This window comes from Marmota marmota, unplaced genomic scaffold, assembly GCF_001458135.2.
Source record: "Marmota marmota marmota unplaced genomic scaffold, marMar, whole genome shotgun sequence".
NCBI classification, from domain to species: domain Eukaryota; kingdom Metazoa; phylum Chordata; class Mammalia; order Rodentia; family Sciuridae; genus Marmota; species Marmota marmota.
In genome coordinates this window covers 31,150,708-31,170,540 of record NW_026000026.1, presented here as the reverse complement: position 1 = coordinate 31,170,540, position 19,833 = coordinate 31,150,708, and the positions used below count along the sequence as shown (strand labels likewise).

Here is a 19,833-nt window from a genome sequence, read left to right as displayed (position 1 = left end):
AAAAAAAAAAAAAAAAAAAAAAAGTAATTTTAAGCTACATTACACACCAATAAAGAATAAAGTTTCCTGTCATTACTGGAGCAAAAAATAGAACCCACAGCTCTGTTTCTGTTTTTCTTCCCAGTTGTTTTCAATATGCTGAGAGATATTTGATAAATCTTCTCATTTTTCTGTCTAGTTGCAAACAACTTCAACCTCTCATGCCCGTTGAAGGTTGAGTTAATATTTGAAAAGTGATATGCAGCCAGATGCAGTGGTGTATGCCTGAAATCCCAGGAACTCAGGAGGCTAAGGTGGGAGAATGAAAAGTTGAAGGCCAGCCTTGGCAACTTCGTGAGACCCTTGGCATCCCTGTAATCCTAGCGGCTTGGAAGGCTGAGGCAGCAACTCCATGAGACCCTGTCTCTGAATAAAATATATATTTTTAAAAAAAGGGCTGGGAATGTGGCTCAGTAGTTAAGCATGCCCCCTCAATCCAAAACCAGATTTTTTTTTAAAAAAGGATTATTTGTAAAGACTATATAGGAACACCTTTTAAATACAAATCAAAATATTTTGTAAATGAGAAACATGTCTTGACAAGTACACAAAATTTATGCAATGACAAGTTTATATGAGAATAGGATTACATAATTTGCCTACAATTATATGCAATATTAGCAGAAAATACTGTTGAGGTATTGGTTCCAAGACCAACACCCCCACACCCCTTATGGATACCCAAATCCTCAGGTGCCAAGACCCTTACATAAAATGGCATAGTATTTGCATATAACCTAAGCAATCCTCCCATGTACTTTAAATCATCTCTAGATTACTTATAATACTTAATACAATGTAAATACTATGTTAGTAGTTGTCATATTATTTAGATAACAATGACAAGAAAAATAAGTCTGTATATGTTCAGTTCCAACACAATTTTAAAAAAATATATATTTTCAAGCTAGGCACTGTGGCGCATGCCTGTAATCCCAGTGGCTCGGGAGGCTGAGGCAGGAGGGTCATGAGTTCAAAGCCAGCCTCAGCAAAAGCAAGGTGCTAAGCAACTCAGTGAGACCCTTTCTCTAAATAAAATACAAAATAGGGCTGGGGATGTGGCTCAGTGGTTGAGTGTTCCCTGAGTTCAATCCCTGGTATCAAAAAAAAAAAAAAAAAAAAAAAAAAANTGTCTAGCATGTGTGAGGCACTGGGTTTGATTCTCAGCACCAAATATAAATAAATTAAATAAAGGTCCATTGATAACTAAAAGAAAAATATTTTTTTTAAAAAATTAAAGACTTAAACAAAAACCCAAAACTATAAAACTCCTAAAAGAAGACATAGGGGGAACCTTCATGATGTTGGAACTGGCAATGATTTCTTGGATATGATACCAAAAGCACAGGCAACAAAAGCAAAACCAGACAAATGGGACCACAAAACTTAACTTTTACATATCAAAAGACACAACAGAGCGAAAGGGAGGAAAAAAAATTTTTTTTTAAGGTGGACACAATATTTTTATCTTCATGTGGTGCCGAGAACCGAACCCAGTGCCTCACGCATGCTAGGCGAGCGCACTACCACTTGAGCCACATCCCCAGCTGGGGAGAAAATATTTTCAAGTCATATATTTAATTGGGGGTTAATAACTAGAATATATAAAGAATGCCTACAATTCAACAATAAAAAAATCATATAACTCAGTTTTTTTAAATGGCAAAGGACTTCACCATTAAAAAATAGAAAATAAGTAGTGAGGTGAGGATGTGGAAAAACTGAACTGGGGCGTTGTTTCATAAAACTGGATTGCATAAATTTGGGGGGAGTTGAGTTATATGTTCTAGATAATAGTCCTTATCTAGATATGGAATTTGCAAATATTTTCTCCCGATCCATAACTTCTCATTCTTGTCATGTGAGCTTTTACAAAGTAAAAGTCTTTAATTTGAAAAGGCCAGATAAACTAATTTTAGACTACTGTGTTTTTTAGTTTGATCATTTCCATCTGTTTCTTTCTATAACTTACTTCTTTGCAGATTTTGTATCTTTTTCATGTTTCAAGAGAATTTATAATTGATTAAGCATTTTTACAGTGGCTGCTGTAATGCCTTGCCATAGTCCATCTGATTCCTCTCAGTGTTGGCCTCTGGTTGTGTTTTTACACTCAAATTGTGATTTTTCAGTTCTTGGTGTGACGGTGATCTTTGGTTGTACCCTGAACATTTCCAACTATGAGGTTTACAGAGTATGGGTCCTATGTAAATCGTTTACTTGGGCTGCTGCTAGTCATCCTGTTTAGGTTTAGTACACAGGTCCTAGCCTACTTTTGAGGGGTGTAGTTTCAATGACAATTAAATTTTCTGAGTATCTGATGTTTATTTTGGCTGGCTTGATTTATCTGGCACAGTAGGGTACTGGTGCCACCCGAAGTCATTTATCTAGGTGTGGCCTCCAGGCCTTAGCCTCAAGGTCTGGGTATCTCTTAGTGGGGAAAGGAGATCTCAAGCCCCCTGAGAGTGAAGGCTTTCCCAGACCAGGCTGCTTTTTGTGCTGGAGTTCCCTTTGCCTGTGTCCCTGGCTGCCCCAGTGTGTGTGGTTGGAGAATAGGAGTCTCAGGTCCTAAAGACAAAGAGACCTGCTAGGCTGGATCATTTGTTGTTTAGAAAAATCCTCTTTTTAAAAAAATCCTCTTTTGTGTCTACTAGTCACTAAGGTATCGCTTAGCAGGGGAAGGATGTTTTAGGCCCAGCAGAGGAAAGTGCTTCCCTTGGCCACTGGATCCCCCTTGCTGGGTGCTAGGCTTTCTGAGTGATAGGTAGACAGCCAGTCAATCCTAGGGAGAAACAAACCTACTGGGACACCTTCTTGTTGTCAGATTGCCGGTCAGGAAGCACAAGGTCTGGGTCACCTTCTTCAGTTGGATAAGAGGACACAGACATCTTGCTGCTATTTTGTTCCTCTAGTCCTAGGGCCCCAAACCAATTCATCTTCTTCTTAAACTCTTTTTTTTTTGGGGGGGGGGGTGTAGGGGCAGTGCTAGAAATTGAACCTAGGGCCTCTTACATGCTAATCAAGCAGTCTACTACTGAGCTGAATCCCCAGCCCTCACCTTCTTCTTATCATATCTCCTTTGGTTGCCTCTTGCATTTCAAGTTGTTTATAGTTATACTTAGCAGGGAAAAGCAAGGAGTAACAGGTCCTTGCTATTTTGTTGGGTTAGAAGTCCCAAGAGTTTTTAAATTGCATGATTGCCCTTAAATGATATTGTAATTTCATCAAAGAAGGAGAAACTTGAAATTCCTTTGGTCTTGTCAAAATAACAACAACAACAAAACAAACAAACAACAATTTTAAAAAACCCACAACCTTTACTTTTACTTGGCAAATGTACAAATAAAAATCAGACATCATTATCTATACTTTGCATCCTAGTCTGCAATCAACCAAACAGGATAAATGAAAAGGTCTCCTCAAATCATAGAACACATGCACAGTGAATATACCTAATAGTGGTGACCTTAAGAGAAATTAGCTTCTTAGATTTCAGTGAAGTAATCTCTAACAACTTTTAATTTTACCTCTAGTAGGCACAGAACTCTGCAAAGAATAAATGTCAAAGGTCTAACATCTAGTACATTTAAATTCCTTTTCTCTGTAAGGTTCAGGAATGTACAACAAGTAGCCACTAGAGGGCAATAGATGCAAGTACTGCCTTATGGCAAGAAAGCCAGGCCCTATCTCCACAGATACTGTTTAGAAATTATTGACTGAAAACACAGCATATTATTTGAACCAATTTCCCCTAAAACTCTACTTCTAAAATGGTATTGGCCAGTAAGTAACTTCCTTATATTTGTATTTATTTTAAATTCTCTAATATTTTTCAAGATCTTTGTGAAAGAAGATTCTGAATATATACTGAATATATTGTATAAAATATATACAATATACAATACATATACAATATATAGTATAAAATATATATTGTATAAAATGAATATTTATATAAAATCAGGGGTATAGTGAATAAAAATATGAATATACTGTATAAAAATGGGAACGTTTCTATTTTGTTTGATTTTTAGAATTTACTTAAATTTTCACCTCAATTGTATTTTTTTTTTTTTGGTGGAAGTGCCAGGGAATGAACTCAGGGGCACTCAACCACTGAGCCACATCCCCAGCCCTATTTTATATTGTATTTAGAAAGAGGGTCTCACTGAGTTGCTTACTGCCTTGCTTTTGCCGAAGCTGGCTTTGGACTCATGATCCTCCTGTCTCAACCTCCTGAGCCACAGGGATTACAGGCATGTGCCACCACACCCAGCTTGTATTATTTTTTAATTAGGAAAAAACTCACAGTGCTATGAAATGTGATAAGAATAGTTAAGAAAGTAGGTCTTTTTTAAAAAAGATTTTTTTTAAAGATGGACACAATATCTTTATTTTATTTTATTTATTTTTATGTGGTGCTGAGGATCGAACCCAGTGCCTCATATTCACGAGGCAAGTGCTCTGCCACTGAGCTATAAGCCCAGCCCCAAGAAAGTAGGTTTAATAGCAATCTTTCTGCATATCCTTAAAGCCATAACCTCATACATTGTGACTAGAGAAATTCTGCAGAATAAGTAAATAATCCACTAGGAATATACATACTTTCTTCATGAACAGAAAGTAGAGGAAAATTTTACTCTCGGGAGCACTGTCTCTACTTACAGTTGTTCATTTTCCTATATTATTTTCACAGAAAAAAGTCAGGGGCCAGTTTGGGCTAGTCCAGACTTTCTAAATAAGACTTTTATATAAATAAGAGTTAAACAATTAAGCAGGGCCTAAGTAGTAATATTTAGTTTTTAACTCAAAAAAAAACTTTTTCATACCATTCTATACAAATACAGCTGAAATTTGCTGATGAAGTTACAAAATGATGAGAAGGTATGTGATAAATGCTACTTATCTATTTTAAAATCTTATCAAATTTCATTTATATGTGTTTTTTATTTATTCAGTCCACCAGCCTTTACTGAACACCTATTACACACCAAACACTGTCCCCTTATTCTCTACTCACACACCAGGGTCTAGGTTTGGCAGAAGGCAGCTGTAGGCACTGTGTGATCAGAATTGGCAGAAAGCAAAACATGAATCCTGCCAGTCAAGCATGGGGAACCCAGGAATGAATAAAGCACTTACCCTGAGGAATTATGTTCCAATAAGCTGGGTTTTGTAACTTCAAGTATGTCAGCTCCCAGCTATCAAAAACTCCAGGGAACAAAAGGGCAGCCACTCAGAAAAAAAGAGAGCAACTTCAAAGGGCAAAAGGAAGAATAAAAACAGTTCTAGAGCCACAAGCCAGGTGCTGTGGAATATGCCTATAATCCCAGCGACTTGGGAGTCTGAGGCAGGAGGATCACAAGTTCAAGGCTACCTGGGCAGCTTTAGCAAGATCCTCAGCAACTTAGTGAGGCCCTGTCTCAAAATAAAAAGTAAAAAAGTCTAGGGATGTAACTCAGTGTAAAGAGCCCCTGGGTTCAACTCCTATCTCCAAATAAATAAATACAAAGGTTTTGGAGCCAGATGAAAAATTCCTTTTGAGTAGAAAAAGGTTTCATTCATTGCCACAGAGTTCAAATTCCTATTTTCTTCCATAGGTTTTAACAAAAGTTGAATCCTACCTGGTATGGAACTGAACTGGGAAGGCAATGCCTTCTCTCCAGTTAGTCTGCAAGTTAGAGCTTCTTCCACAGTGGAAAGATTAGAGGTTGAGAGTTCTGTGGACAGTGAACGCAAGGCTGGTCAACTGAGCCAGGAGGAATGGTGGCCCCTGAGAGGGTACTGATATCACTTTAAAGATATTCAGAGTGAGCAAAAAAGAGCCAGCAGGGAACTGAAGAGGTATCTGCAAATGTTTTAAAGTTTATTGCTGAATACATAGTACACAAGTATACCCAATGTTTACATTTCTTTAAAGTCCTTCCTTTGAAGTCAGCCTGACCAGACTGTCTCAGTTTTCTACCACTCTTGGGTAATATATTAATATGTAACCAGCCTCTCTAAGGCTCTATTTCCTCATGGGAAAGATGGAAATCATAACAGTATTTACTTCTTGGGAGTGGCTGTAGACTCAAAAGGGACAATGCCTATAAAATGCATTTGGCACAGTGTCCACAGTGAATGTGTACAATGACTGAGAAATGATCAATCTTTCAGTCTTCCCTTAATTACAGGTGGTCTTGTTTGTCCTATAGATATGTAACAATGAATTTTTAAACTAGGAGTGGTGTCTGTCTGGCTATTGTAATCAAATTGTTTTCTCATATTTTAAAAAGATACAGCTGAGTGACAAGTCACGGGTAAATAAATGTTCACTTGGAGAAGCCTTTGAGGAAAGCTATTGGGTCAGACCATGATGTCACTGCTGTAGACGTGGACTCTACAGATAATTGCCCTGCAGCTGTGACTGGTGACAGAAGCACAACAAACCTGTTTTTCAACTTGGTTAGGATTTCTTTTAAATAACACTGTAACTGCAGTCAAGGTACACAGAAGTAAACAAGTCTCTCTTTCAGTAGCAGGTGTCCTTGAAATTAAAAAGTGAGGAGCAATGAAAGATGTCACAGATGGAGAGTAAAATTCTTTCTTTTCATTTATTTAGAGAAATACTTTATTAGCAAGTAGTATTCTTGAATTTTTAAAAATAATTCTTCTCTAAACTATTACCATCTCCAATGACTGTCTGATGTGAACTACAATTTAGCAGTCTAAAACAGAGAACTGCCAGGTGTGGTGGTGCATGCCTGTAATTCTAGCAACTGGGGGTGCTGAGGCAGGAGAACTGCAAGTTCAAGCCCAGCCTCAACAATTTAGTGAGGCCCTAAGCAAACTAGTGAGACTGTTTCAAAGCAAAATTTTTAAAAAGGCTAAGGATGTGGCTCAGTGGTCAAGTGCCCCTGGGTTAAGTCCCCAGGAAGGAAGGAAGGAAAGAAGGAAGGAAGGAAGGAAATTAAATAGAGAACTATATTGTTTTTTACTTAAAAAGGGGGTGAGGGTGGGGGCAGGCATGGTGGTACATGCCTGTAATCCCAGTGGCTTGGGAAGCTGAGGCAGAAGGATCCTGAGTTCAAAGCCAGCCTCAGCAGAAGCAATGTGCTAAGCAACTCAGTGAGACTCTGTCTCTAAATAAAATACAAAACAGGGCTGGGGATGTGGCTCAGTGGTCGAGTGCCCCTGAGTTCAATCCGTAGTACCGCCCAAAAATGTGGGGGAGATCAGAGTTACATAAATTGTGCACATAGCAAGTTACTCAGGAAATAGGACTTGCCAGTTTGCTGTGACCTTCGGTAATTTTCTTCATTATCCTGAGATTCAGCTTCCACCATGTGGAAAAAGAGAGAATTACTGAAGCTTGGTGGTTCCAAACTCCTTTTTTCCTGGAAGTTTTTCTTTGGATGAATGCTGGCCTGGAAGCCCACACTGTAAACAAGCTAATACAGATATGCACAGGTGGAGAGTCCAGGGCCCCTACAAGCTTACAACTTTCTCCTAATCCCAAATCTGTATTTCCTAAAGGGCTGTCTAGAGCACCCACCAGGCCAGAAGCTCTAACCGTGTGATGCTCAGTCATATACACTTACGGTTTCTTTCACTACTAGAGCCACACAATTAGGACTCACTATTGTTGCCTTCCACCACCAGCAGGCAATGTGTTCAGAATCCTGTTTTAGGGGTTGGGGTTGGAGCTCAGTGGTAGAGCGCTTGCCTCACATGCATAAGGTACTGGATTCGATCCTCAGCACCACATAAAAATAAATAAAGATATTATGTCCATCTACAACTAAAAAAATTTAAAAAAAAAAGAATCCTGTTTTAGATCTGAAAATTCATTCTAGACAGTTAAATCTGCATAACTCAACCTGGGGTGGAAGGAAGGAGGAGGAGGAAGGGGAGGAGGTGGAAGGGGAGGAGGAGGAAGGGGGGAAGGAGAAGAAAGGGAAGAAGGGGAAGAAGAAATGCACTGCCATACAAAATACCTGAATCTTCCATATAAAATTCATCAATTTAGTATATGATAGCAAATACTCAGTTTTAAGCTCAGTCATGTCTCAAAGAATTGGCTTAATGATTACTGTCCTGTTCTTTCCTTTCTTCATTGCATCTTGGGTCCAGTGTAGAAGATGCTGGATCATTAGCTACTAGATTGGATATCACTGCATATATCTATAAAAAGATGCCTTTAACATTATTTACATGTCCAAAATATACCCTGATTCCTACTTAAAAACAGCAAAAACATAGCCAGAATATTGTAATTATTAGAAAACTTCTAGACTATTTTGACTCTTAAGAGCTTATAATTGCTTTTATACAGGAATAGAGTTTTATAGAATTACAAAGAGAAACCATATGAATTATATTTATTCATTTTTAAATATTAAATGCCCTGGATGAAATATCTAAAGATAAAGGTTATAAAGGGCTTTTGAAGACTGGGATGTTGACAAATTCCAAATAAAAAAAAAGAACAAAGGGACATTAAACCACTATTTACTTTAAACTTATAGCTGCCCACCAGCTAGGGCCTTTAATCATCAAAGACTTATTGTGTTTAACATTCAAATCTGCTGCACACATTCAACTAATTTCCCCAACACTGTTCTTAGACAGAAGTTCACGTTTAAGGAAAGGGTTGAGATTTCCTATATCCGTATTGCAATGTCTAAACAACAACTTCAGAGAAACTGTTTGTCCTGTATTAGAATTCACCTTGGGTGCTCTGCAGGACAAAGGTTCCACAGACCCTCATAAGCTATGCCACAGAAGCCACCAGGAGCTTATGAAGCCACAGCAGTATAAACAGGACTGTGCTCCCAGGAAACCTTTGTGACCTTGCTTCTGCGGTCACTTTAACCAAGAGTATCTGTGGCTTAACTGGGCTATTCCCATTCTGTATACTCTCCGCTTCCCTGGAGTCCAGCAGCAATGGAGAAAGGGAACACATACCTAATAGGGAGTTCAAGTCCATCTAGTCTTAGAACTAATTGATGGACCCAATTTAGTAGACTCTGGAGTAGATTAGAGTTGATCAGGGAAAAGAGGGCACATTCCAAGGAGAGGAACAAAGACAATGAAATTTGGCTCAGCTATAAAGCAAGAGTATTGGGCCTGTGTTAGTTAGAAGTTAGATACCTCTAGGGGCCCATATGCAGCTTACATGCACCTACACAAACCTGCCAGTTGCTAAAATACTGCAAAACTGTTATATCAGCAGTTAAATATTTTTAATAAATACCTAGACACCAGATTATAAAGAGTCCTGAAAATGAGGCAGAGAAATTTTGATTGGAACTGGCAGTTAAGAAGCAGTACACACATCTCAAAGTAATTTAAACAAGGAATGCAATGGAAGCAGTATCCTAGGAAGACTTTTTTTTTTTTTTTTGGCAACAGTGGGTCTTCTGCCTTATCTCACCAAGAAGGGCAGCTGGGAGGAGTTTCATAATCCCGTGCCTGGCTCCAGTGAAAAGTCATTTCCTCCACCAGTGCTTCATGAGAAGTGGCTGCCTCATAACTTCAGAAGGATATATGTTTACTAAGACATCTCACAGCCCAGCCTTACGCCTTTGCATACCAGAGTGAAATGATCAAGACTTTTGAGGTTTTTCTGACTAATAGCCTGGGATTCTTATCAACCCATTAGTTTCTTGGAAAGTGCTCTTAAGACTCATGTTTCTTACCACTAATAGCCTCCTCCAGGGCATGAACAGTGACATGGTAGTTGGACACATAAGATAAGGACAGGGAAATGTCCATTAAATTTGGCTCCTAAGAGCAGTCCAGTGGGTAGATGGGGTGGAGGGCATGTGCCCGGGCAAGAGGAGCAATCATAAGATGAAGAAGCAGAAAGGAGTAGAACTGGGAGTGTAGCTCAGGGGAACAGCACATGCTTAGCATGCACAAGACCCTGGGTTCAATCTCTAGCACCAAAAATTTAAAAAGTGCAGGCAGCCCCTTCACAAAGCACGGCTGAGAAAAGCAAGGTAGAGGAATTCCACAGCTAGAGATGAAACAGGAAATTCTTTACCGAAGTGAGGCTTAAGCCTGGGTCCACATTACTGTAACCAAGCTTTTGCAGTGTCCCTGCCGCCTCATAAAGCTGAGGCTACTCTTCTCTTGCCTATTACCCTCCAGAGATTAGAAACTGTGACACTGACTCCAACCCTGAAAGTAGGCCCCTACTAAACCACTGATAATCCACCTGCATACTATCTGCCACCTGCCTGGGTTTCTGAGTGCTCTCTTGATAGCTTACCTGTTGCAGGGCTATACTCTATGGTCAGTAGGCTACTTCACCTGACCACCTCACTCTATGCCAACTGTGTGTCTGGTTTGTGACTGGAGATTCTGACAACTGGGATGACCTGGATGAATTTTAATAGTGGATTCCTGGCCCATATTTCACCTAGTAGCTGGGAGAGTCACACACTAGGTTCACTCTTAGACCCACCCCCATTCCACTGTAAGCTATCTGTCATACTCTGCCAATTCTTGAGACAGTCAACTCTATTTAGAGCCAAGCACAGGCAACACAAATGTAGCCAAGAGTATGCCTCACTGAGTGAGTACCAGGGTGGGTACAGACGAATGCAGAGTTACTATGAATAACTATCCAACTGTAAGCTTTGGTATTCACCAATCCCTGAATGATTAATTTCCTAACAACACATAACAGCAAACAAATAAACCAAGAATATCAGATTGGCCTGGGAACCTGAATGTGTTAAGAATCTGAGATAGAACAGTAGCCATCAGAACACCACTGGAGATCAATGTAAATAAAGGTCGGCATGCCTCTGAGCAGACAAGAGTCAGAGTTGTCAGAGCAAGGTTAAAATGTTGGCAAAAGTCTGTTGAGGAGCTGCAGGGGAGAGAACACGTACTTACGACTACCAATGAACATGCAGTGATGGGAGAGAAAGTAGACTGTGAGTGCAAATGGCAAATGAAAAACTCAGGCCCTTATGCAATTTTGAGAAACTAGAGATGGCAAATTGTCAGATCTAAGTAAATCAGGCTGGGCTATTGGGACAGTGACCACCCTCATATAGTTCAGGATTGTCCATCTCAAGTTCATTGCTTGGTAATGGTCATATTAACAGTGGTGACCTTTCCTTTCCAGTGATGACCTTTGCAGACAGTCTTTAAGACAGTACTAACTTTGTAGACAGAAGCTCTAGGACAAAAATTAATGTCCCCATGCTATGTACACAAAGTTCCCCTTGGGGTAGATAAACCTGAGCATATGTATTTCTGCTTAGGATAAATTATTATTAGAGATGATATTATTAAATAAACGGGGTGGCTGGTCTTCCATTTGATTCTAATGTCTGGCTCCCATCATGACTGAAAAATGCCGTCTTTACTTAGTTCTGAGAAAGCTGAGTGAGCTAGTCCGTTTTTTCTTTTTTTTAACACACCTAGTAATCACACCTATGAGTAACAAATGGCATAATACACAAAACTAATAGAGAATGGCAGAATGTACAACAAAATCAAAATTGTTTTTAAGTATGAAGTCTGAATAAAATACATCAAAAACTTAACTAATTCCTCCTAATCCCAAATGAGTTATTTGCTCTTTCAAGCTAATAAAACTTGCCTAAAATTTTCAGCAGTTCCTTATCTTAGTTGTACCATCCCTTTGGTCATCCCCAAAGTTAGAGATGTAATTTTTTTCCCAACAAAAATGTAATTTAAAACTCTGCCTCAGACAGGCACCATAGCACACATCTGTAATCCCAGAGACTCAGGAGGCTCGTTGAGACCAGCCTCAACAACTTAGTGAGATCCTTAGCAACTCAGTGAGACCCTGTCTCAAAATAAAAAATAAAGAGGGTTGGAATGTAGCTCAGTGGTAAAGCAACCCTGTGTTCAATCCCAGTACCAAAAAGTAAAAATACTGCCTCTGCATTCACCCACCTCTGTCAACTACTTAATGACACTGGACAAGCTTCCTAGCGTCTCCAAGCCTGTTTTCTCATTTACAAAAGGTGGATGATTCCCACTTAGTAGGACTATAATAAGAATTTTAAAAGGATGCAGGGATGGGCTGGGGAGGTGGCTCAAGCGGTAACGTGCTCGCCTAGCATGCACGGGGTGCTGGGTTCGATTCTCAGCACTACATAAAAATAAAATAAAGATGTTGTGTCCACCAAAAACTAAAAATTAAAAAAAAAAAAGGTGTAGGGCGCAGTGGCACACACCTGACATCCCAGCACCTGGGGAAACTGAGGCAGGAGGCTCACCAAGTTCAAAGCCAGCCTTGGCAACTTAGTGAGGCCCTAAGCAACTTAGCAAGACCCTGTCTCGACAAAAAATAAAAATGGGCTGGGATGTGGCTCAGAGGTTGAGTGCCCTTGGGTTTATCAAATATGTAGCACTGAGTTGGAAATACAAAACTACTTACTACTTAGAGGTAGTAGGTTCTCGATAACTGAAAGTGATAATTGTTAATGATCTCTAAAACATCCAGTGTCTAGAATGCAGAGAAAATTATTATATATAGAATCTTCCTTGCTGAGGCAGGAGGATCACAAGTTCAAAGCCAGTCTCATCAACTTAGTGAGGCCCTAAGCAACTTAGTGAGACCCTGTCTCTAAATTAACAACAACAACAAAAAAAATTTAAAAATGGTTGGATAGGAGGCTCAGTGGTTAAGCACTCCTGGGTTCAATCCCTGGTACAAATAAATAGGTCTGGAGATGTAGCTCAGTGGTAAAATACCCTGGGTTCAATACCCAGTACCAAAAAAAAAAAAAAAAAAACTATATTAAATATGCTGTACAGAATAGAGACCACCTCTGCTTGGATGATCAGTGAAGTAGAATGATCCTACCTAGATCAGACATAGTGGTGTACCCCTGTAATCCCAGCTACTCGAGAATGATCCCACCTTGAAAGATCAAGTTGGAGGATGGGCAGAGAGAGAAGAGTGAGAATATGTGGGGTGGAAAATATAGAAGGCCTTTTGAAGACACCAGAAAGGCCATTCTCTGCAAATATGTCTTCTACCTGACTCTTGATTCCTGAAATCTAACCATTCTTTTAGGTTAAGGTTAGATACTCATCAATAAACACATGCCTGGAAAAGCTAGCACTTGAAGCCATAGTCAGTCCTTTGTATTCTATTCTGAATAAGTTTCTAACTTTATTGAGAAACTTTAATAAGAGACACATGAAGGCACTGGCCACCTAGAGCTGGGGAGAAGGCCCAAGCAGGGAGAAGGAAAGTAAGAACCAGGACTCCGAAGGACGTAGGCAGAGTGACTCACCTATTTGAGGAGCATACATTAGATAAATTTTCTATGTTGACAAAGCGGTATAGAGTTTATACTATGGCAGCATGCTTCATGACTCACTCTGTCCATGTTAAAATGGCTCACAGTTCTGTTTCATATCTACTGCAACCACATGTCTTGACTTCTAGGAGGTAGAGAAAACCTGATAACCTCCTCTTCTTTTTTTTTTTGAGAGAGAGAGAGAGAGAATTTTATTTATTTTTTAGTTTTTTGGCGGACACAATATCTTTGTTGGTATGTGGTGCTGAGGATCAAACCCGGGCCGCACACATGCCAGGCGAGTACGCTACTGCTTGAGCCACATCCCCAGCCCGATAACCTCCTCTTCTAACACAGATCATACTAGGGGACTAAGTCAGGCTTCATGTAATTCAGTGCTGCATATGATTCTCTTTCATTCTACATGAAACTTCCCTAAGTTATCCACACCAGCCCTAAACTATGTAAAGGGGTTGAAAAGAATGGAAACTTTTTGCTGTGAACAACTTCAGCACTAAATCTGTATACCTGTCTCTGTCTCTCTCTCTCTTTTTTTTTTTTTTGGTACTGGGGATTGAACCCAGGGGTGCTCTACCACTAAGTGACATCCCCAGCCCTTTTTGTTTTGAACCACAGTCTTGATAAATTGCTTAGGGCCTCACTAAATTGCTCAGGCTGGCCTCGAACTTGTGATCCTCTTTTCTCACCCTTGCAAGTTGCTGGGATTATAGGCGTGTACCACTGCATCCACCTAGGCCTATCTCTTACTGACATAATAATAGCAGTTAAAATTTTCTTGTTTATTCCTCATATAAGTATTTATTGAGTATCTGCTATACTGGAATTTATATCCTAATGGGAAGAGACAAACAAATAAGTTAATAATCAAATATATAGGGTGCTATGGTAGTAAGTGCTATAGAAAAGAATAAAACCAGGAAGGAGGGTCAGTGGTGGGGAAAGGTGATCTAAGATGCTTTTCCTCTGAATTAAATGAGAAGCCACAGGGGCTTTTTGTATTGAGGACTAACATGATCTGACATACACACACACACACACGTATATATATATATGTATATAAAGAAGAGCTTGTGCTGGGTATGGTAGCACAAGTCTATAATTTTAGCAGGTAAGAAGGCTGAGGCAAGAGGATCACAAGTTCAAGGAACTGTGATTGGGCAAAGTTGGGGGAGAGGCATAGCAGCAGGAAAGATGGTGGAATGAGACGGACATCATTACCCTAGGTACATGTATGACTGCACATATGGTGTGACGCTACTTCATGTACAACCAGAGAAATGAAAAGTTGTGCTGCAATTGTATACAATGAACAAAATGCATTCTGCTGTCATATATCTAATTAGAATAAATAAATAAAAATTTTTTTAAAAAAGTGGAGAGGGCAAAGTCTGTTTAGATTCTAGATTTATTTTAATGGTAGAATAGAATAGGATGTGAGGTTTAAGAGGAAAAAAAGAAGTAGAAGTTATGTTAACTCCTAGGTTTTATGGCTAAGTTTAAAGAAGGATGAAAATCCTTTTCTGAGCAGGTGAATATGTATGTGTGTTCAGAAGGGGTTGGGAAGGAGGCAGATGAATTATTAATTTGGTTTAGGATATGTCAGATTTAATGAGTCTAAGTAGAACAAGATGAAGACATCAAGTTTGCAGATGGTCTAAATGTCTAAGCTGGAGACAGGAATTCAGAATGGAGCAAGGTACCAAGGGCATCTAAGGACCCCAGCCTGGATAAGATCCCTCAGGGAGTGAGTGATGCTAACAAGAGGAGCGCTCTGAGGTCTCAGCCTTGGGTTTTCCATCATTAAATGCTGGAGAGATAAGAAAGAAGAAATTGGCAAAGGAGACTGGAAACAACCAGAAAAGTATTAAGAAAACCAGGAGACAAGAAGAAAAAACTCAAAGAAGGAAAAAGTCAACTGTATAAGCCCTACTAATGTATTGAAAGGATAAGGCCTAAAATGTAACCAAAGAATTTTAAAATGTGGAGATCAATGGTGACCCTGACAAGAGCTATTTCTGTAGAAGACTTAGGATAAAAGCCAGGCTGGAGGGTTTAGGAAGGAATTGGGAGGAGAGGAATTGGAGACTGCAGGCATAGATAAGATCTTTTGAGAGTCTACAGAGAACAAAGAAACAAGACTATAACTAGAGAGAGATTTAGGGTCAAGGATGGGTATTTTTTAAAAGATGGGAGATGTTGTTATCAGATTTTGCAATGCTGTGACCAAAACACCCAACACGAACAACTTGGAAGAGGAAAAGTGTGTTTGGGGCTTAGGATTTCAAGAAATCTTAGCCCATATTCAGATGACTCCATTGCTGTGGGCCCAAGGTGAGACAGCACCTCATGGGGGAAGAGCCAGCAAAGGAAAACTGCTCAGCTCATGACACAAAGAGAGGGAAAGAAAGGGCCACAAGGAAGATGCACCCTTCCAAGGCCCAACCCCAGTGACCCACCTCCTCTGGCCACACCCCACCTGCCTACATTACTACCCAGTCTGTTCAAGCTAAAATGAAACAGATTAGGTTATAGCTCTCCTAATCTGATCATGTCACCTCATTCCTGCATTAACGGGAGTTTTGGGGGACACCTCATCACCAAACCATAAAACCTGGTACTTTATGGAGGCTAAGCATAAAGGTTATGCAGTACTTTATATGGAATAGAATCATTGCCCTGAAGTATTTCAATAGGCCAACATTTCTAAAGTTCTGTTCAATTACATCCATTAACTTGTAGGAAAAACTGTTATCAGAGATGATTAATAAAATCAGTTTTAGAGGTTTAAAGTAGAAACAGTAGTACAGGAGGAGGAAGAGAGAAGGTTAAAGGAAATAAGATGAAGCTAATTCTTGATCAGGAATTAAATTAAATAGGAAGCTTACTGATCCTTATTACTCTATATCAGAATAGAACCACAAGGGAGTTTAAAATTCTTTTCATAGAATATTTCAAGACAATGACAAGCACATGTGCTATAGTTTGGATCTTAAATAGCCCTCAAAGGCCCGTGTGGTAAATAAAGGCTTGGTCCCAGCTTGGTGCTGCAGGGAGATGGCGGAAACCTTAGGAAGTCAGGCGTAGTAAGAGGTCTTTAGGTCATAGAGGGCATGCCCTGAGGACAGTAGGACCCCAGCCTCTTCCTTCTTCTCTCTCTTTCACTATCTGGTTATGAGGTGAGCAGTTCTGCCCTGTCACATACTCCCATCCTGATATACTATGCTCCCCAACCACTCACTAGAGGCTTAAAAGCAATAGGTGCACCCAATCGTGAACTGGAACCTTTAAACTCTCTAAAACCATGAGTTAAAATAACCCTTTTCTCTTTATCATTGATTAACTCAGGTATTTGTTCTATGGCAATAGAAAGCTAATAATACACATAGCCTTGTGACTGTCATCAATGAATTCATCACAAAAGCCATACATTTTCTTCATATCCAATGAATTCTCTTTAAAAATAGATATTTTAGCCAGGTGCAATGGAACATGCCTGTAATTCAGGCAGTTTGTGAGTTGAAACAGGAGAATTGCAAGTTTGAGGCCAGCCTTAGCAATTTAGTGAGACCCTGTCTCAAAAAACAAAAAGAACTAGGGAAGTGGCCCAGTGGTAGAGCACCCCTGGGTTTAATCTCCAGTACTAGAAATAACTAATTAATTAAAATTAATATATTTTGATTTCTTAATAACAGCAATAACAAAAACAACGTAGTATGAGCACCCATATGCAGCAGACACCAGGATAAGTACTTTACATTATTCCTTGAGTCAAACCTTATTCCTCGAGCATTCTGATTACCATTTTATAGAGGACTGTGAACTCAGAGGAATCAAGAAAAATACCCCAAGTCACATAGCAGTAGGCAGCAAAGCTGAACTTGACAGGTCTGCAGACCTACAGGGTTGGATAATGAATGGGTAAAAGATGAGCTTTCAACTAGAGATGGTCACTAGCTACATCAGGGAATTATCGTTAAGCTTAAAATAGACTTTTTGACAATTCAGTCAGAATCAGGGAAACTTATAGAAAAGTTGTTATTCAAATACAGTGTAGCTCAAAATACACTCCACTGTCAAACAAAAACAACATAGTATGAGCACCCATATGCAGCAGACAAAACAACAAAACAATAAAATAAATACATATTTTTTAAAAAATCAAGAGTAGCTGGGGGTGTATCTCAGTGGTAACAACTTGCCTAGTTTTTATTCACGAGGCCCTGGGTTCGATCCCCAGCACCATACATACACAAAAAAAGATTAAGTCCAGAGTACGCTTCACTATAGGAATAACAGTTTGTATTACTAAAGGTAACACATTAAAAAAAAAAAAAAAAAAAACAATTCTACTCTCTCCCTCTTGAACTAAGTGTTTGTCTCTGAGTGCATTTGGATGGAGATCAGAAAGGGACCCAAGATTAAAAAGAATTCCAGGAAACACCTACTCCTTATTGTTACATCGGGGAGGCTGTCCTTTGAAGTCTCTCCCTACAGCTTTGCTTGGGTTATGATGTTTTTCTACGTAGGACAATAAATCATTTCTCTGAGATCTGCTACTGGAAGAAGGAGAAACAATCACACACCAGTGTATCTGCTAAATTGTTTTTATGTTAGTTTGTTTTAAACTGTTTTTATTACCTGGATCCACATCAGAAGAGCAAGGAAAAGAATGGCATTCCACAGAACTAAGAGCCTCACTGTTGGCCTCCTGGCTGGGTCTCTGCAGCACATAGTCTCTTATGTCGCTTGCTGATGGTAAGTCCAAAGCACAACTCTCTCCTGACTGGCTGCCTGGACTGGCTTCCTGGGCTGCCATCATCCTAGGGAAAAAAATAACAATTCAACACAAAAGGCACTAATAGCAGAAGCCTTCATTAGAGCTATTGCTTGAAGAATCTTAAAGTCAAAAACAGTAAAACCAGAATAATCTCTTTTTGCCTGTTATTAATGGTCTTCCTTGTTTTTGCTTCAGACCCACCATTTGTTTACCATGTTTTTGTCATCATGGAAAAGAAACACTCTCAGCTAAAAGACATCATGAATCATTTCAGCTGGAAAACAGGCTATATATTTGAAAATGGGAAAGGTTCAATCACAAACCACTTCATCACTGAAATACTATATAGGACTGATTCAAGGGCCACAAGAATATTTGATAGTTGGGTGCAGTGAGGCATGCCTATAATTCCAGCAGCTTTAACAGCTGAAACAGAAGGATCACAAGTTCAAAGCCAGCCCCAGAAAATTAGCCAGGCCCTAAGCAACTTAGTGAGACCCTGTCTCAAAATAAAATATAAAAGGGCTAGGGATATAGCTCACTGGTAAAGCACCCCTGGGTTCAATCCCTAGTACCTTAAAATTTTTTTAAAAAGAATTCTTTGATGAGGAGAAATGTTCATAATATAGTAAATATGGAAAGGTTTTAAAGTTTGATCTGAATTTTATAAAACAAAATAGTGTGTGTGTGTGTGTGTGTGTGTGTGATAAAGAGATGTAAAGCTAGGGGCAAAAAGTCCAGAAGGATATATTACAAATTAAGTGCAATGCCATGAAGGCAATTTGCATGCTCCCCTGTGGCTTATTCAAACATGCAGTCAGTCAGTTAGTTAGCATATCAGGCTTGGTGCCAAGCATGGAGGATACAAAAGGTGAATTTAACAGACACTTCTCTCAAGGAGCTCATAGTTTGGGGTGATCCAAACACAGAGACTTATTATGTTAACATAGTGAGTCAAGGCAGAGCAGGCCCAGAAGGGGGCCATAGTCTTTCTGGAAGAACTTATCACCACCATGGGGCAGTCCAGGCTATGGCTGTGATCAGAAGCAAGCATGAACTCAAAAAGAACCAGTTTGGACAACCACATGTGACATGGGGTATTGGGAGTTTCAAGGGAGAGATAAGTATTGATCATGCACCGAGTGGGTAGGGACAAACACTGTTGTCTCAGCTGAATTGTCAAGGAGCCCTCCTCCTGGTATTGAGGTAAGGCCTTGCTGCTGTCAGCCAGCAACCTGGAATACAAAAACTTTCTGAGCTCTTGGGGCTTTGAAGGTGAATTGTTGGATTCAGTATTTAGCATTTCTTGTGTTCCATACCACTCCTAGTCTATGTTTACTTGTGGGGCACTGGATTCTTACTAGAGGGCTCTCTGCAGTGTATCCATCCCAGTCTACCTCTCTATGAAGTAACTACAGGCCTGGGCAGATCCTGGATCTTTGCTACTCTCTGCCCCATAAGCTGCTATCATCAATAATTTTATTATGTCCAGTACCAGGTGTCATGAATGCTACCAGCTATCTTGAATCATGCAGAGAATTTATGTAGTCATAATATTCATGTTTGGTAGCTGGATAGCAGATGGATTGAGATTTAAGCCTGCTTAATTATGGTAGCAGGCAGTCTTGTAATAGGAAATCATTCACCCATACAGTCCAGGTGAGAAGAAAACCATGTGAACCAGGTCAGAGCCCTATAGGTCAAGAACAGGAGGAA

General features: G+C 39.6%; 1 protein-coding gene across 4 annotated transcripts in view; it reads right to left on the bottom strand.

The window, feature by feature from the left end:
* Shld1 (shieldin complex subunit 1) overlaps positions 1-19,833 on the bottom strand; it is a 90,757-nt gene that overhangs the window by 62,981 nt on the left and 7,943 nt on the right. For all 4 annotated transcript variants that reach the window (XR_007350512.1, XM_015482716.2, XM_015482707.2 and 1 more), the window contains exon 2: positions 17,979-18,160. Coding sequence is in view for 3 of the 4 variants with exons in the window: in XM_015482707.2 (XP_015338193.1) it covers positions 17,979-18,160 (182 nt within the window). In the remaining variant the exon portion in view is untranslated. The remainder of the gene's footprint in view (positions 1-17,978; positions 18,161-19,833) is intronic.